Source organism: Erpetoichthys calabaricus, chromosome 1 (assembly GCF_900747795.2).
Source record: "Erpetoichthys calabaricus chromosome 1, fErpCal1.3, whole genome shotgun sequence".
Classification (NCBI taxonomy): Eukaryota; Metazoa; Chordata; class Cladistia; order Polypteriformes; family Polypteridae; genus Erpetoichthys; species Erpetoichthys calabaricus.
The window spans coordinates 268,061,934-268,078,156 of record NC_041394.2 but is presented as its reverse complement, the minus strand read 5'-3'; the positions used below and the strand labels follow the sequence as shown (position 1 = coordinate 268,078,156).

The window sequence follows — 16,223 nt, the reverse complement described above, 5'->3', positions numbered from 1 at the left end:
AACCACAGGTCTTGGATATGGTATGTATTTAGTATTGCCTTGAAGGAAAAGTAAGCACAAGTCCCAAGAAAACATAAGAGCTGATGCCAAAATAAACATTTATTGTAAAAGGTATTAATTTTTTCTGGAACTGTCGGTTCATTTCTTTTATCGTGCAACTACATTCTTTTGCCACATTGGTGAGAATGTTATTACAGTACAATTTAAGAGGTATACTATATGCTAAAGAAATATAAATATTTTAAAATCTAAAATTACATTTATAAATGTGATAGATGTGACAGTATTTATTCTTCTGTTAAAGTCAAATGGAAGAGGACCTTCATGGCTGTCCCCCACACCCAGACAAACTCCAAGGTGACAAGAAGATAACAAAAGTGGGTCCTGTAATAACCAGAATTCTAAGGTGATAGGTGCACAAAACTATAGGTGCATACAAACTACCCAATTAACAGAACAAAACAATAAATGTACCTCCCCTCTGGGGGTTAATCTTCAAGTCCCAAACTTTGCCTACCAGATGTGATGGCATGCCCATTTGTTCACCTTCAGGTAAAACACAGACACTCCATTAACCTCTTATCTCTCTAGACCCAGGCTCCTCTTCTTCTTGCCTGTTGAATGTTTGTCCTGACTCACCTCCTTATTCTATACTCAGTCTGACTCTTGCCATAAGATGTCTTGAAACCTCATCCTGGGGTTATTTTCAGCCCTGAAATTGCTTTCTAGGAATGGAGCAGTCCTGTATTTCAGGCACCAGGTCACAATTTCCTCTTGAAGCTACTGATTTCCTTATACACCTCATCCTTTCTTTGGCTATAGAGGTCCAGATCTCCCAGGAAATATTTTTGTTCCACTCCAAAAGTGATAGCATGGTTTATTGCATTATTAGCCCAAACCCTGTGCCCTAAAACAACAAGGAGGAATTACCACCTCTAGAATTCCCATCCTGAACTCATTATCTCTTTATTGGATAGAAGGCTATACCTCCCAGACAGCTTCTCTGTCTAGTTTATGCTGGTGCTCTTCTTTATGGACAAAGTCATCCCACACTGGCATTTCCCACTACTGCCAATGTGGCTCAGCTTTATCTTTAGTGGTTTTCTAAAAGTTCTAGTCCTGATATGGGCCATCTCAGGAGTGACCTTTTCTTAGGCAGCGTCTTACCAGTCAGATACCCCCTTACTAACACAAACACATTTGCTTGCCTTTTTCAACACATAAAGTTGGCATATTATTACATATGTACCATATACAATACAATACCACTGGGAAGCCCATCTTGTTGAGTATACCACAACCCCAAAAATAATGTCTTATTCATAAGAAGGAAAAGTCCCAACAGGAAAAGAGAGAATTTTAGGCCAGGGAAGAGACACACCTTAAAATGGAGACTGATGTGTCAGCTGAATGCACTGTTTGCCTATTACTATCTTATGCCAGCAAATAGTGGACCTGGGTTTTTACCTGATCAGTATGTCAATGGCCACTTTCCAAGACTTCTGTGCCCCAGAAGTAAAGTGCACAATGAACCCTTCAGTTACTGAAGCCCACACAGGCTACTTTAGGGATGCTTAGCCTTGTGAGTTGTAGAATCTAGGTTTGTTTACATTTAAGGGGTGTTAATTCTTCTTGTCACTTCCTTTCTTGTAAGGCACAACAGGAAATCCCTGGGAATAGATAATACAGTTTTACTGTACAGGTGTATTACATACTTTTTTTTGCAATTTGTTATTATGAAATTATTGGAGTAATCAGGACTGTAGTGTCTTCAGGAGTCACTCAGACACATTTCAATGTTGCTGTTTCCTTGACTCCAGAAATGAGCCTAAGAAGGATAAATAATGGGCATTTCCCAGCCATAGAATATGGGCCTGGAGTGTGAGCTAAAAACACCTCCCTGCTAAGACATCCTAGTCCTTTACTGAAGTTATTGATTTGGCAAAGACCAATTTGTCAAGTAAAATGAAATCAGATGCATGATGTATCAGCTGTGGTCTCTTATTGAGGTATATAATACATTACAAATACAGTTTTTACAGTGTAGTAAAGGGTAGTTACTGGGTTTTTAAAATTTTTAATTATTAACTCAAAAAAAAAAAAACTCATGAAAATGCAGCTCTGCAACATTTATATGATAAAGGACAACAGTAATAACCACAATACTTATGAATATGTAAAGTCAATAGTTGGCAGAAATTAGAGATACATAAAAGCAGCTACAATAAAACAATGTTAAATATTGTTAAATATGCAAATATGAATGTTATTCAGATTTTGGCTGATATACAGTGGATGAATAGACATGACTAACAAAGTTAAATGTAACTTCATACAAGGCTTTGCCACAGTATGTACAAAATCTGTATAATTTAACAGTTGAAATTTAGGGCTATAACAATTCTGGACTGCAAGAGGACTCATTTCAGTTCATTAAAAGACATATTACATGAGCGAGTAAAAAGACTATTAGGATGTTCAGCTATTTGGCATGCCAAGTGGAATACATGTTAAGAAGGAGTATGCTTAAAGCAAGAGGTTTAAGGGGTCATCAGAAATGTTGTGTGCAGATGTTGGTGCAGTTTACCAGTCTAAGACACATGAATTTCTCCCACTCATGCATCCGTAACAATTGGCATTGCACATGAACCCCAAACTTCATCCTGATGACAGGTTCATGGTGATTCCTTGGACCAAGTCACACAAACATTAAGAAGTTTTCCTTTACAAAGAGAACCATAGACAAGTTACAAGTATGAGTAAGTAATGTGGTAGAGCGGAGGACTTTAGGTCCTTTCAAAACTAGACATGGTTTTATTTTAGAAGAATTAAGTGGATAGGAACAGAGAGCTTTGTTGGGGTGAATGGTCTGTTCTTGTCTAAATTATTCTAATGTTCTAAGTATGAAAGAAGTGGATGGGTCAGACTACCATTAGGTGGTAAACACCTCTCCAATGCCTGACTCCAGGAAAGGAGCTCCATTTACTATTCTGGGTGAGATTATACTATATTTTTGGAGAGTTTTATTTCTGTGTTGTTTATTTTCCTGACTCCTCACCTTATACTGGTCAACAAGCATTTTGCTACTGGGAGTCTTTCACCTTTACTTTAACAGGTTTCACTTGCTGACTCCAAATCTGAAAACCGTTTTTGCCCAGCATGTCCTGTTTTTTAGTTATGATGTTCCAAGGCTTGGACAAATAGGGTGACTGGACAGTAAAGGTGGATAACTATTTTGATAAATACCGGTAATTCCACTATGGATGCCATTGAGATAAAAGAGTTTGCCACACGTTATTAACAGCTTTGAGCTGCTTACCTTGTCATTATTAATTTTATTTAAAAATTATTAATTTTTAATTAGCAGAAAAAATATTTGTTACTGATTACCAGGTCTTATATGACTCTAAAGCATAATGACACAACTCAGACATGACGGTGTAGTAGGTAGAGGTTTTACTGTTAAACATAACATTGAATTTCAGGACATTTTGTTCATTAGATTCGCCATTACTTTGAAAATTTTGTCAAGGCGATGGACAGAAATGGTGATGCTTTTCAGCATTTAAGATATAAGTTCGGTCTCGAGAAAAGTGAAGCCAAAATTAAGGAAGGTGTTTTTGTTGTTCCTGAAACCTGTGAACTGATGCTTGATGATGAGTTCAAAAGGAAACTGAAGCCCACTGAATCACCAGCATGGGAAGCATTTGTGCAGGTTGTTCAGAATTTTCTTAGCAGTCACAGAGCAGAGAGTAATGCTGAGCTTGTGGAGAACCTGCTGAAAGTGTATCAGCTTATGGGAGCCAGAATGTCACTGAAGATGCATTTTTTACATTCTCATCTCGACTTTTTTCCACCAAATCTGGACGATGTTAGTGATGAGTATAAGGAAAGATTTCATCAAGATATAAAGGGGATGGAAAACTGATATCGGGAAAAATTCACTCCGAGCATGATGGGTGACTACTGTTGGTTCTTGCACAGAGAGACAGATGTGCTTTACAAGTGCATAAGCGAGTGCCTCGAACATTTTTCACTTTTATATTGAGGTAAATTGACATAAATATTCTTTAACGTGTCTCTGGTATTGTCTTCTGGTTTGTTTTCAGAATAAACACATCAAAACAATTCAATATCATGTTGATATATTATATTTATAATCAAAAGTGTCAAAGCGACAATGATGTGTATTTCAAAAACCTGGCGTGCTAGCTTAATTCCGATTTCATATATAAAAGCAGTGTAACAAACTTAATAAAGAGCTGCTCTGAGGTTTTCAGTAACAAACAAAAAATATTTTTTTGTGGACCAGTGTTATGGGCAATTCAACCAAGAGCACAAGCCTCCAAACAACATGGCTGTATAGGGTGATTTAGATACACAAGCCCCTCCACATTGAAGAACTGGTCAATATGAGAGAGGAATGCGTGGTTCTTGGTATTAACGTGAGACAGTTAAAGTAGTTTGGACATGTACCGAGGATGCCCCTTAGCATCGTTATGTAATAAACCTGAACAACATGTTGAAGGCACAAGGGGAATCCTAAGAAATGCAGGATTATCGAATTATGCTTGTTATCTGGACTGGGAATGCTAAGGAGTTTTTCAGATCTATCCCATGCTCTGTCCAACTCAGTTTTCTGTCTGTCACGGTGACCCTCACCAGGGGGGAGGGAGTCAGTTGTATAAATTGTGTACAGTACTCCACATTGCAAACTGAACATAATATACTGTATTTTCATTCTCAAATATACTTAATCCAGTTTAGGTTCACAGGGAGTTAGAGTCTATCCAGGCTACTTTGGATTCGGCAAACTCCAGACAAACTGATCAGGGAATGCGAACCTAGAAGGCTGGATCCATGAGGCAATGATACTATCTGCTGCACCACTGTATAGCCTGAGCAGCAAAACAGAACTGAGAAAATGTTGAATCTAATCACCCTAAACAAATGAAGATAAAAAGAGTTTCGACAGAAATGTTTTAAGTTATAAAGGGAATAAGTGTGATTGATGTCAACTGGCAAAAAGAAGTGTGCACACTCAATGTAGATTGAGAATATATTTTATAGAAATGTTTGGGAGTTTGGAAGCATTTAATCACTCTGAGGGCTATAGGTACAGAATAATGAATGAAGTTTTTTAGTAGCTTGCTGCAGTTGAAAATATCACTTTGGAGACCTTCTGATCTCAAATCGAATTATTTTGGTCATGTTAGGTCAATATGAATTGACAGGCTATGTTAGACTGAAGGTCCTGCTCTTATCAAGACCTTTTTCTTATTATTTAGAACTATTTATTACATCTTTGATCTGCTTGAGTCTTGCACTTCACTTTTTGAAACACATGCTGTCAAGGGAGTGAGGTCTACAGCGTTTATAAAAAAGAGCTCTTGATATTGGATTATAAAATGAAGCCTTTAAAATCTGTGATCAATAAAATATACCTATTATGAAAGAATTGTAAGTACCGGTCAGAAATGCTTAATGCTACTGACTGAAATGCTGAATGCAGAGTGGTGTGCCCTACTACCTGTCTTACTGGAGTTTTTACAGTTAACAATGGTCCAACATGTAATCATATTACCATTAGATTGAAATTTATTGAAGCACTTATAAATAGTGTGACAAAAAGGGAATCATTCATCGCCAAGATGCATCATTATAAAAATTTTGTCTTTGCACCACTGTTAAAGTTCTGGATTCAATGTATGCCATAAAAATAAACATGTAAGGAGGTGCTGATCAGGTGTCCATGGCCACGGACACTGCATTCAGTATACTAGGTGGTCCTCAGGGTATGACGATCTTGGGTTGCAGCAATTCCATAGATATTAAAATGTATTAAATGAATGCAACTGTCAGCATGCACATCCGTGTCATAGATAAGCAGCCTGATCTCTAACTTTAACTGAGTGGTAGAAATCATCGTTTGTGATTCCCAGCATGTAGCCTCATATAGATTACTGGGTGGGGGTGACACTTTGCAATCCCTCAACAAAGAGAACATGTGTCACCAAATGTAACTGGCAACACACATTTTAAGTATGCGTCCCAACTGCTTCATCTCAGACAGTTTAGAGACTAAGGAGGTGACACACTTAGCAATCCTTCAGCAGAGACATTCTGTCTCTGAATTATCAGTGAGTGAATTAGCAGTTAATTGTGGGGTTTTGTGCCATCATTGTACCTTTTTAACTCTGTGAGGAACTGTGTCAGCATCAAACTCTGTAGGATGTTTAAACATCAGCTCAACGTAATGTTATAATATACAGTACATCATTTTAGTTTAAACTGTATTTTGTGATTTATGGTACAGTAGTAGTTACTTCACTCCCATTTTAGTAATACATTTAAAATATGTTTCTGTAAAATCAGTAATAAAGTATTATATTGTACATTTTTGCTAATATTTCCAATAATGGACATTTTCAGTGCAAGTTGCCAACTTAAATATGAAATTGGGTTACAAATGCTAAAAAGAAAGGAACTCCTTCAGTACTCAGGGACTGCTTGTATGTAAACCCCATCTTATTCACTTATACCACAACAACATCCTGAAAATCACCCCATCCTCGTGCTGCATCATTACAAGCTAAGAACATTAAGAATAGGTTGTCCACTCTATTTATTGATTGCTTTATTCAGTTTATCTAATCTGGGCACAGCTGTGAAATGAAAAAGTTCAAGACCAACAATTTTACATACATGTAAATGTGTGTGTGTATATATATATATATATATATATATATATATATATATATATATATATATATATATATATATATATATATATATATATATAGTGGTGAACAGCCAGGATGCCCCTTTGACACTGGGACCGGGGGAGCAGCCATGGGATGCACACTATGTCCCCTGGAATGCGTGGTGGCAGCCCTCCTGGGTTTCATCGGGGCCACAGGTGTGGGACTTCAGGGCTCAGACCTGTTGGGCTCTGTGGCAACCAAACGGAGGAGCTGCACGGCTTAATGAGCCTCTGTGGGCTGGAATATAGGCCACACCCAGAAGTGCAGCCTAATTAGGCCAATTACCACCTAGAGCACTTCTGGGAAGGCTACAAAAGGAGCCTGCAGCCACTACTCGAGGTGACGGAGTCAGGAGGAGGAGGAGGAGGACGACGATGACGACGAAGCTGCCTTAGAGGAGTGGAGGAGAAAGAAAAGTTTTGTGGTGGTGTTTTGCTTTGTGTTTTTGTGTGTTTTAGATTGTTAGGGCTGAGGGACATGGGGAAGACGTGGCCCCCAGCTAAAGAAAACAAATCTTTTTGTTTCATTTTTACGTGCCTCCATTGTCAGTCTGTATCGGGTCGACACCTATATAGCGCCTTTGCCACAATATATATATTTAAAGTGTGGCATATTGGTGCGGTGGTTAGCTCTTCTGCCTCAGCTACTGAGTCATGGCTTCAAATCCTGATCCAGATGCTACCTGCGATGACTTTGTGCACTGTCCAAATGCCAGTATTAAGCCTTTTTCTAGGCTTTCTGGTTTTCATTACCTATATCACAAAGATGCGATCTCATGTTAATTGGAAATTCTAAAATGCTTTTCAACCTTCTAAATGAAGGTTCTTCAGTGTAATGCTATAGGGAAACCATTTATTTAGAATTGTAACAGGTTCTACAAATAACTATGAATGAATAATGATAGATTTGTAACATACAATGGATTCCCATCTTTAAAAAGACTTTTGTGGCATAGACTAACCGACTAATACCCAGATTTTCATGATCTATTAGCATTCTGCTAGGTAGCCTACTATACTTTAACAATTTGTCCACATGATAGGAGCAAATGCCAAAAAGCCAATTTCATATACAAAGAACCATTCACAAAATGAAACTGTTCATTGTTGAGCAATGTTTCAACAAGGAACCACACAATCCAGTAAATAATTATTTAAGACCTATTATTGTTAAGAGTGTTCTTAGCCCTGAGCTGGATGAGCAGTTTATTATGAGCATGAATGTATGGATACACATGAGTAAAATAACCACTAAATGTTCTCAATTCAGAAAAATGACATGTTGTAAATGTCCACCCTGGTTAAGGAAATTGTTCAAGTTCATACGTGAGTTTCCTTAAGGTACCTCAGGGCATAGGATGTAGCTTTTCTGGATGGTTGCTGACTCTAATCATAAAATTTAGGCTTGGCTTCAATATAGCTAATAGAGAAACTTTCTGTTTGGATTTGTGAGGAATGTCATGGTGAACAATGACTGTTGAGAGGTGGAGGAGTAACGGTATACAAACATGGAAAGAAAGTGCAATGGTAAAAAGGGAAAGAGTAAGAATTTTGAGGACTTGAGGACAGGAAAGTAGGGAAGCCACTCCATTTGAGAAAAAGGACCATGAGGCATGGTGCACTTTGACCTTCTTCAACATTCTGCTTTTATCACAGTTGTTCACACTGCTCAACAGAATATTTCTGACATAGAATGTTACATAATTTCCCCACGTTATATGATTTTTGCAGTTCAAAGGTTTTCATTTAAGTTACATACCATGCAACAAAGGTTTGGTTAAATATAAATAAAATTCCACTAGGGCCACCAGAAGGGGTAATACAAGGGGTATTAAAGCACACCAGCCAAGATACAGAAGGAGCCCAAATAGATCAGGCAGGAATGGACAAAAGAAACAAGACTAAACCTGCATTTGCCTGAGAAGCATACAAATGGGAGCTGTCCTCTCCCTCAGGATGTTATTAATCATAATTACAGCTTCACAGATTATGCCAATCTTTCTGTTGAAACCTAAAGCAAGGATTCCACCTACCCATGCAAAATATGCTTATAGCGCTTCTAGGGCAAATTTATGCTGTTACACCACAGCCTATATATTGCTATATATATATATATAGCCTAATGTATATTCCCGATTGCTGAATGAAGCAAACATAATAGCCTTAATGAACTGAGAAATACACTGTTCAGGTCACTTAATCCTTTCTAAGATCATTGGAATAATTTTAGTCTTGTTTTAATTAAAGCTAAAATAATGCTGAAGGCATATAAAGACTTCTGCAACAGGCTTGTGTGATTGATTACAGAGCTTGAAGCTAGAGGCTATTTTCTACCACACCCAATTTTAAAAAAAAAAGATCCCCCATTGCCATCATGGGTGCCTTTAAAATCATACATTTGTCTTCTCTGAATTTCAGTTCTCTCTAAGGGATTCTGGGGCAGTGTAATCTCACTGAGTACTGGGGTCCTTTGCAGCTGTTTGTTTGCCAAGTAATCTGTGTCAGGTCAGTTTAGACTCCACTGAGAGTAAAGCATGGGTTTGGAAATCATCCTGCATATATACATCATTAAGTACTGTTATTGTACTTAAAGGAGTTTTAGCAGGAAAAAGACAAAGCAGTGTGGAAATCATACTACTGCATTTGTGAGATTAGTTTAAGCAAAGAGAAGGAGAAAATTCTTCTGTAACATCTGAAAAGAAAGGCTCCAGGGTGAGGTGATGGAACCCTAATTATGTGTCTTCTTTTTGTATTCTTATTTGTGCTATTAATGCACTGTAGCACTTTTTGAGCCTCTACACACTGTGTGTGGCACCGTAAGAGGGCTGCGGTTATATGGTGTATATCAGGATCAGCTGAAGAGCCTTGATGCTTTTATTGTGTACTGTATATCTAAACACCAAATTCTTGCAAATCAAAATGTTCACCAATTTTCTTTCTAATAATCTAATGGAAAACTGACCCTTGGCTTACCTCTACATTAACATAATGTGAAAAGATTTTTCTGTATGAAGGTGTGTTTATGAAACAAACGCACCAGAGATAGATGAATAAAGAGAAAAGTTGCCTTAATAAACCGGTAAAGCAATGCTGTTCCACCGAGACTACCTAAAAAAGGTTGATCCTGTTAAAGTACTAATTTCATACTCTCTCTCTCTCTCTTTAACTTCTACATCTTTTTTTTCTTTTTCTGTAAACTCTGGCCTCTCTTCTTCCAAAAAGTAAATATTTTCTATAACTCTGCTCCCAACTCAAAACACAGACTTTCTCTGTTGTAGATGAGTTGTACACTAGAGGTCGCTTTTGCCCCTTAAACCCAACAGACAGACGCACAGGACATAGGGTAAAAGCACTAAGAAGTATTTTAATAATTTTTTCTTTTAAATAGTGCTCCTTCAAAGCACCCCAACCACACTAAACCAGGAATTAAATGAACACAATATTCTCAATAATAATAGCAATAATTGTCTCCTCCACATCTCCCAGCAAGCTCTTTGACATTCCTCCCGACTCCGGCTAACTTGCTGGGTCTCCAGTAGTCCTTTTTATAGTCCTTGGCCCCAAAGTGCTTCTGTCCTTCAGTCCACGTGACTTGCTAGCACTTCCGGGTTAGATGGAGAACTGGTCTTTTCTTCAGCCCTGAAGTGCTTTGGAGCTTCCATCCTCGTGACCTGGGAGTACTAGATGAGGCACGACTCCTCCTGTCCCTTTACAGCTCCACCTGGCGGCACACATGGCTCTCAACAGGGCTGAGCAACCGAACTCCAAGTCCCAGGATGCCCTGTGGGAATCTGGGGCACCGCTGCTTTCCAGGGAAGCTGCCATCTAGCATTTTGGGGGAGGCACTGTCCAAAAGTATCTGCCTTCCCCCATCCTTCCATCCTTTGGGCATCTCGGCCGGGTTGAGCTGCAGGCTGTCCCTCACACTGTTAAAGGGCAACCTTTAAACCACTTTCCAATGCTACATTTGGGCCAAGTCTACCATTTGCCATCAGAGTTAGAAACTGTGTTTTATAGCTAAAGCCTGTAGATTCAGATACTCTTAAAAAAAACAGGGCAACAGATCCAATTTGTCCCATTCTATCTCATTTTCTTTCTCTTTATGGATTGGAGGAGTTGCCACTTGCCTGTTCTGTTCCCAATGGCATTGCATATTTCCTGTCTGTACTTGGTGGCCTGCTTTAACTGTCAGTGTGGTTTACTGGTGTAGTCCATGTTGGGACTGCACTCTTCCTTGTTCCATTATGCTGGCACCTTTACCCTGGTAATCACATCCAAGCCTAGAAATGCTTCACCCATAATTCAAATTGTTAACTCTGTACTCCAACTTTAATTAAAAGGGCACCTACCTGAAAATGTAATTATTTCTCAATTTTGAAAATTCTCGAATGCTTAAAATACAAATAATTTTATAGATATAGACTTTTTTAGACTCTTTAGCAGGCATTATAAGAACAAAAGGTAATAACTGCCAATTTCTGATGCAAGACTCTACCATACTCTTTCTCACAGTTTACATACTGTACATATTTCAATTCTTTATATGTTGGAGATGTCATAAGAATACTTGGTAATTTGTGATTTTTACCCCAGAGACAAAAATATGTACGATATAATAATAAAATTATGTTCTCCTAACAGCCAACATGTTAGTCAATCCAGGCAACAATTTTAAAAATACCCTTAGGTTGTTTATCTTGAATCACTAAAATGTATTGTTTATTGTATTTTTATATTAGATTTGAAAGTTTCTTTTTTATTAATTATAACAGGCTTACACTGTTTATTTGTATTATTTTCTTTGCAGGAATATCTTGATGTGTTGGGAAGGCCAATGGTTTTAGCTGATAAAAAGGCAAAACAAGTGCAATGGACAAACGTGTACCTGGATGCTCTGGTGCGTGTTTCTTAATTATGTTTTTTCTCAATTAATAATGTAACTAATGCTACACTAAATTATTTAGTTAAAGTCACTTTTAAAAATCTGTCTTTGGATACATAATAGTGCAGAACTATGCTGTATTTCTGAAACTAGTCCTAACATTTTTAGAACAATGGATGACATGAAATGTTATTTATGAAAATTAAAAGTAGTGTTTTAATATAAGTATTAAGCAAAATGAACTTGGTAATTGTCAACTAACTGCCAAACTCTACCCTTAATAATGTATTTAAACTTTAATTCTCTCTATAATTGTAATTGGCAGTCCTTGTGTGAAACGATTCCCATGAACTTACAGTATGTTTTTACACTGGATTTTATCCAGAATTCTTTTAGAAGTCTTACATAACCACAGGATTTGTTTGGAAACCTGTCTTTGTAGTGGACTCCGTGGAATTGAAACATCTCTCAATGTCAGCGTAGTATAAAAGTACAAGAACTGAATGTCTTGTTTATCATCCATCCATCCATTATCCAACCCTCTATGTCCTATCTACAGGGTCACGGGAGTCAGCTGGAGCCAATCCCAGCCAACACAGGGCGCAATGCAGGAAACAAACCCCGGGCAGGGCGCCAGCCCACCGCAAGGGCGCGCGGACGCACACACACACGCACACGCACACACACACACACACACACACCAAGCACACACAATTTAGAATCGCCAATGCACCTAACCTGCATGTCTTTGACTGTGGGAGGAAACCGGAGCACCCAGAGGAAACCCACGCAGACACGGGTCTCCTAACTGCGAGGCAGCAGTGCTACCCACTGCGCCACCGTGCCGCCCATCTTGTTAATCATTTTTCTGATAATTCATGTTCACAGTGGCACAAAACCTGTAAGGCCTTGAGCTTAATTACATTCCATGTGTTATAATATGTAATGTTCAGTTATCTGTGAAAATAAATCATTCAATAAATATTCCATATTTACTCTGACTTATTGAAATAGGTTCAGGAGCAACCAGTTCCCTCCTGAAGACACATTAATCAAATGAAGTCCATTTTTGCAAAATCAAGGTGTTTCATATGCATTTGTCTTAAGGGATTCCTCTCAAAGTTTTTAAGAAACTTTACCTTGATTGAAGTTAATAGATTTTTTTACTTTCCGGCCCCATTCACTTCAATTCATTTTATAACAGTGTTTAAAACACATCCTCAGATTTCAAAATGCTTTTTAAAAAATTTCACATAATACAAAATGCTACATCCTTATTTGTATTTCAACACATCTTCTGTTTTTGGTTAAGGATGACTTAACTCTTTAGCCCTGTCTCCTGTGCTTAATTGTGTTTCATTGTTTGATTTCACGGAGGAGGGTAACATTTTTTAGGTTGTTTGGATTTCTTTATAAGTCTGAATGAATAATGAGAAGACAATTGGACCAACCAGATGCTCATTTACTGGCAGGTGAATGCTTTGTAAAGGGTTGTGTTGATTCTGTTGGGTAAGCTAGATACTTTATGGTTATGTTCTAATATCTTGTAAATGGGTAAATGAATTGTAAATTGAGTGATTGTCCAGGGCTTTCTGAAATAAGGGGTCTGTAGGCCAAGGAAGCATTTTAAAACTTTAATAAAATAAATTGTCCAAAAAGTATAAAAATTTCAGGAATGAGTTATAGGACACAAGGACATTGTAGATTTTTTGTAGAATTCCTCCTAAGATCAATGATAACAAAACTCTGAACGCAGTTTTTCTATTAAACTGGCCATTACAGCTACGTCCTGTGGTCAGAGATACTATTAAAAGACAGGCTTTAAGACAAAGCCCAGACTGTATACCTCCTTGAAGGGTCAACAGATCCAATTTGGCCCATTCTATCCCATTTTCTTCCTCTTTATGGATTGGAGGAGTTATGTGAGCCTCTTGCATGTTCTACATGGCCTTCTCCCCCCTGTTCACAATGGCAGGGCATACTATTTGTCTGTCCTTGGTGACCTGCTTCAACTGTAAGTGTGGGTTGCTGGTATGGTCTCTATTGGAACTGAACTGCAGAAACTGACATAGAAAGTAAGTGGAAAAACCTGCAGCAATCTTCAGAAGCCTCAAATTTGGCATAAACATTATGCTCTAAATATACAGTAAGCAAAATATAGACGAAAAACAACACAATTAAATATTAATGTTTGGGAGAAGCCCAGACCTCATTTCAGGTCAAAATGTGTGCTTCAGTTGTGTTGCAGTTGCAATAAATTCAGTTTTCACATGCACATACCTGGAAAGACTCTGCCTAAAAGGCTGTATTTACTGGCAAAGATTATTTTCCCAGGCTTTGATTTAAAGGTGCAAATTCTTATGGAACTTTTTCTGTTTATTATTAATAAATATGTGGCTGGGATATGTGCAATTTTGTTTTCAGTTCAATATTTTAAATTTACTGGTCAATAACAAAAGCTGTTTATTAAATACTGTACATTAATATTCCCAAAAAATGTAAACAGCTGTAAAGTGAGTGAATAAACTGCTTTCTGCAGTCTCTGGCAGCCCTATAACACAGAATCTTGGATGGGCCTCACATGAATTTGAGATTTCTAATCCTTTTTTTCTCTGTTTTATGTGATTAGATATTAGGCAACTTTAATTGTAGCAGTAATTTTAATTTATTGCTTTTCTCTGTACATTTTTGCAGATGTATAATAGCAGAGATGGATAGATGTGTGTCAGAAATCTTTTAATTTATTTCATCTTGTCAATAAACATTTAACATATGTGTGATATTACCAAAGGGCACTTAATAAAATATTAATTATATTCTTCCTTTATAGCATGATTCATATTGCCCAAAAGGCATATAATTAAACACAATACTCTCCTGAATCTTACCCTATATCTTGTAAAAATACCTCTAACATACTTTAGGCATTATAAATCCTTATATTCTACTGAGCACAAAGAATGTATTTCTGGATACGTTACAGACACCACAAATAGATGCTTTAAGTGCTGAGGAACTGGATAAACCTCTAACGCTAACAGAATTACTAGATGCTATAAAGTCACTACAAAGCGGGAAATCAGCAGGCCATGATGGTTACCCCATATAATTTTATAAGAAATTCTCCACTCAGCTAGCTCCCCTCTTATTGGCAACATTTACAGAAGCTAGAGACAACCAAATACTACCTCAAACATTTCGACAAGCATTAATCACCGTCTTTCCTAAACAAAATAAGGACTTGTTACAATGCACATCATACAGAACAATTTCACTCCTAAATAATGATGTTAAGATACTCTAGCTAGAAGGATGGAGAAAGTGCTGCCCTCGGTAATATCACAGGATCAAACTGGATTTATTAAAGGCCGACACCTATCTTCCAATCTCCAACGCTTGTTTAATATTATATATTCACCAGCAAAATCAAACACCCCAGAGATATTACTATCATTAGACGCAGAAAAAACATTTGATATGATTGAATGGAACTACCTTTTCACTGCATTGGAGAAATTTGGGTTTGGCCCGAATATTTGTGCATGGATCAAACTACTGTACACCAATCCAGAAGCTTCAGTTTGTATTAATAACATTTGCTCAGACTACTTTAAGCTAGAACGTGGTACCAGACAAGGATGTCCCTTGTCGCCACTGTTGTTTGCAATCGCTATTGAACCACTGGCGGTTCACTGCCGAAATTCTTATCAGATAAAGGGGATTGTCAGAGAAGGACTGGAACAGAAAATTTCTCTATATGCAGATGATATGGTCTTATATATATCAGACCCAGAAAACACTGTCCCTGCTGTTTTAACAGCACTAACAGAATTTCAAAAGATATCTGGTCTTAGAATTAATCTGAATAAAAGTATACTCTTTCCAGTGAATTTGCAAGCATATAATATTAGATTAGACACCCTACCTTTTACCATAGCAGATCAGTTTAAATACCTAGGGGTAAATATCACAAGTAAACATAAAGCTCTTTATCAACAAAATTTTGCCGTCTGTATGGAAAAAATTAAGCAAGACTTGCATAGATGGTCAACCCTTCATCTCACTCTAGCCGGAAGAATTAACATTGTTAAGATGAATATCCTTCCTAAACTTCTCTTTTTATTTCAAAACATTCCAATATCTATACTAATAAAAGGCAAAGCCCTCACTGACTCACTGACTGACTGACTGACTGACTCACTCACTCACTCACTCATCACTAATTCTCCAACTTCCCGTGTAGGTAGAAGGCTGAAATTTGGCAGGCTCATTCCTTACAGCTTACTTACAAAAGTTAGGCAGGTTTCATTTCGAAATTCTATGTGTAATGGTCATAACTGGAACTGGATTTCAGCCGTTAAACGCGCAAAAATGTCAGTACACCAGATAAATAAGCGCAACATATTATCAGTTGTATTGTATGCTTACAATACATATAGAAATGTGTTAATCGTTAACTAATATTATGGGATGGTGTTTTTCGACTCGTGCCTTGATTTAAACGATTGCATGTCTTGGTGGGTTTGCGTAGCTTATTGTCAATATCTTTACACCTCTTTTTAAGACTTAATTTAAAAA

The 16,223-nt window shown here is 37.5% G+C and overlaps 1 protein-coding gene across 1 annotated transcript in view; it reads left to right on the top strand.

Annotated features, from left to right (window-relative positions):
- Nucleotides 1-16,223, top strand: part of LOC114661741 (voltage-dependent calcium channel subunit alpha-2/delta-1) — a 754,616-nt gene that overhangs the window by 589,441 nt on the left and 148,952 nt on the right. Inside the window, 1 exon segment of the mRNA XM_051920004.1 lies at nucleotides 11,571-11,660. Within this exon segment, the coding sequence (XP_051775964.1) occupies nucleotides 11,571-11,660 (90 nt within the window).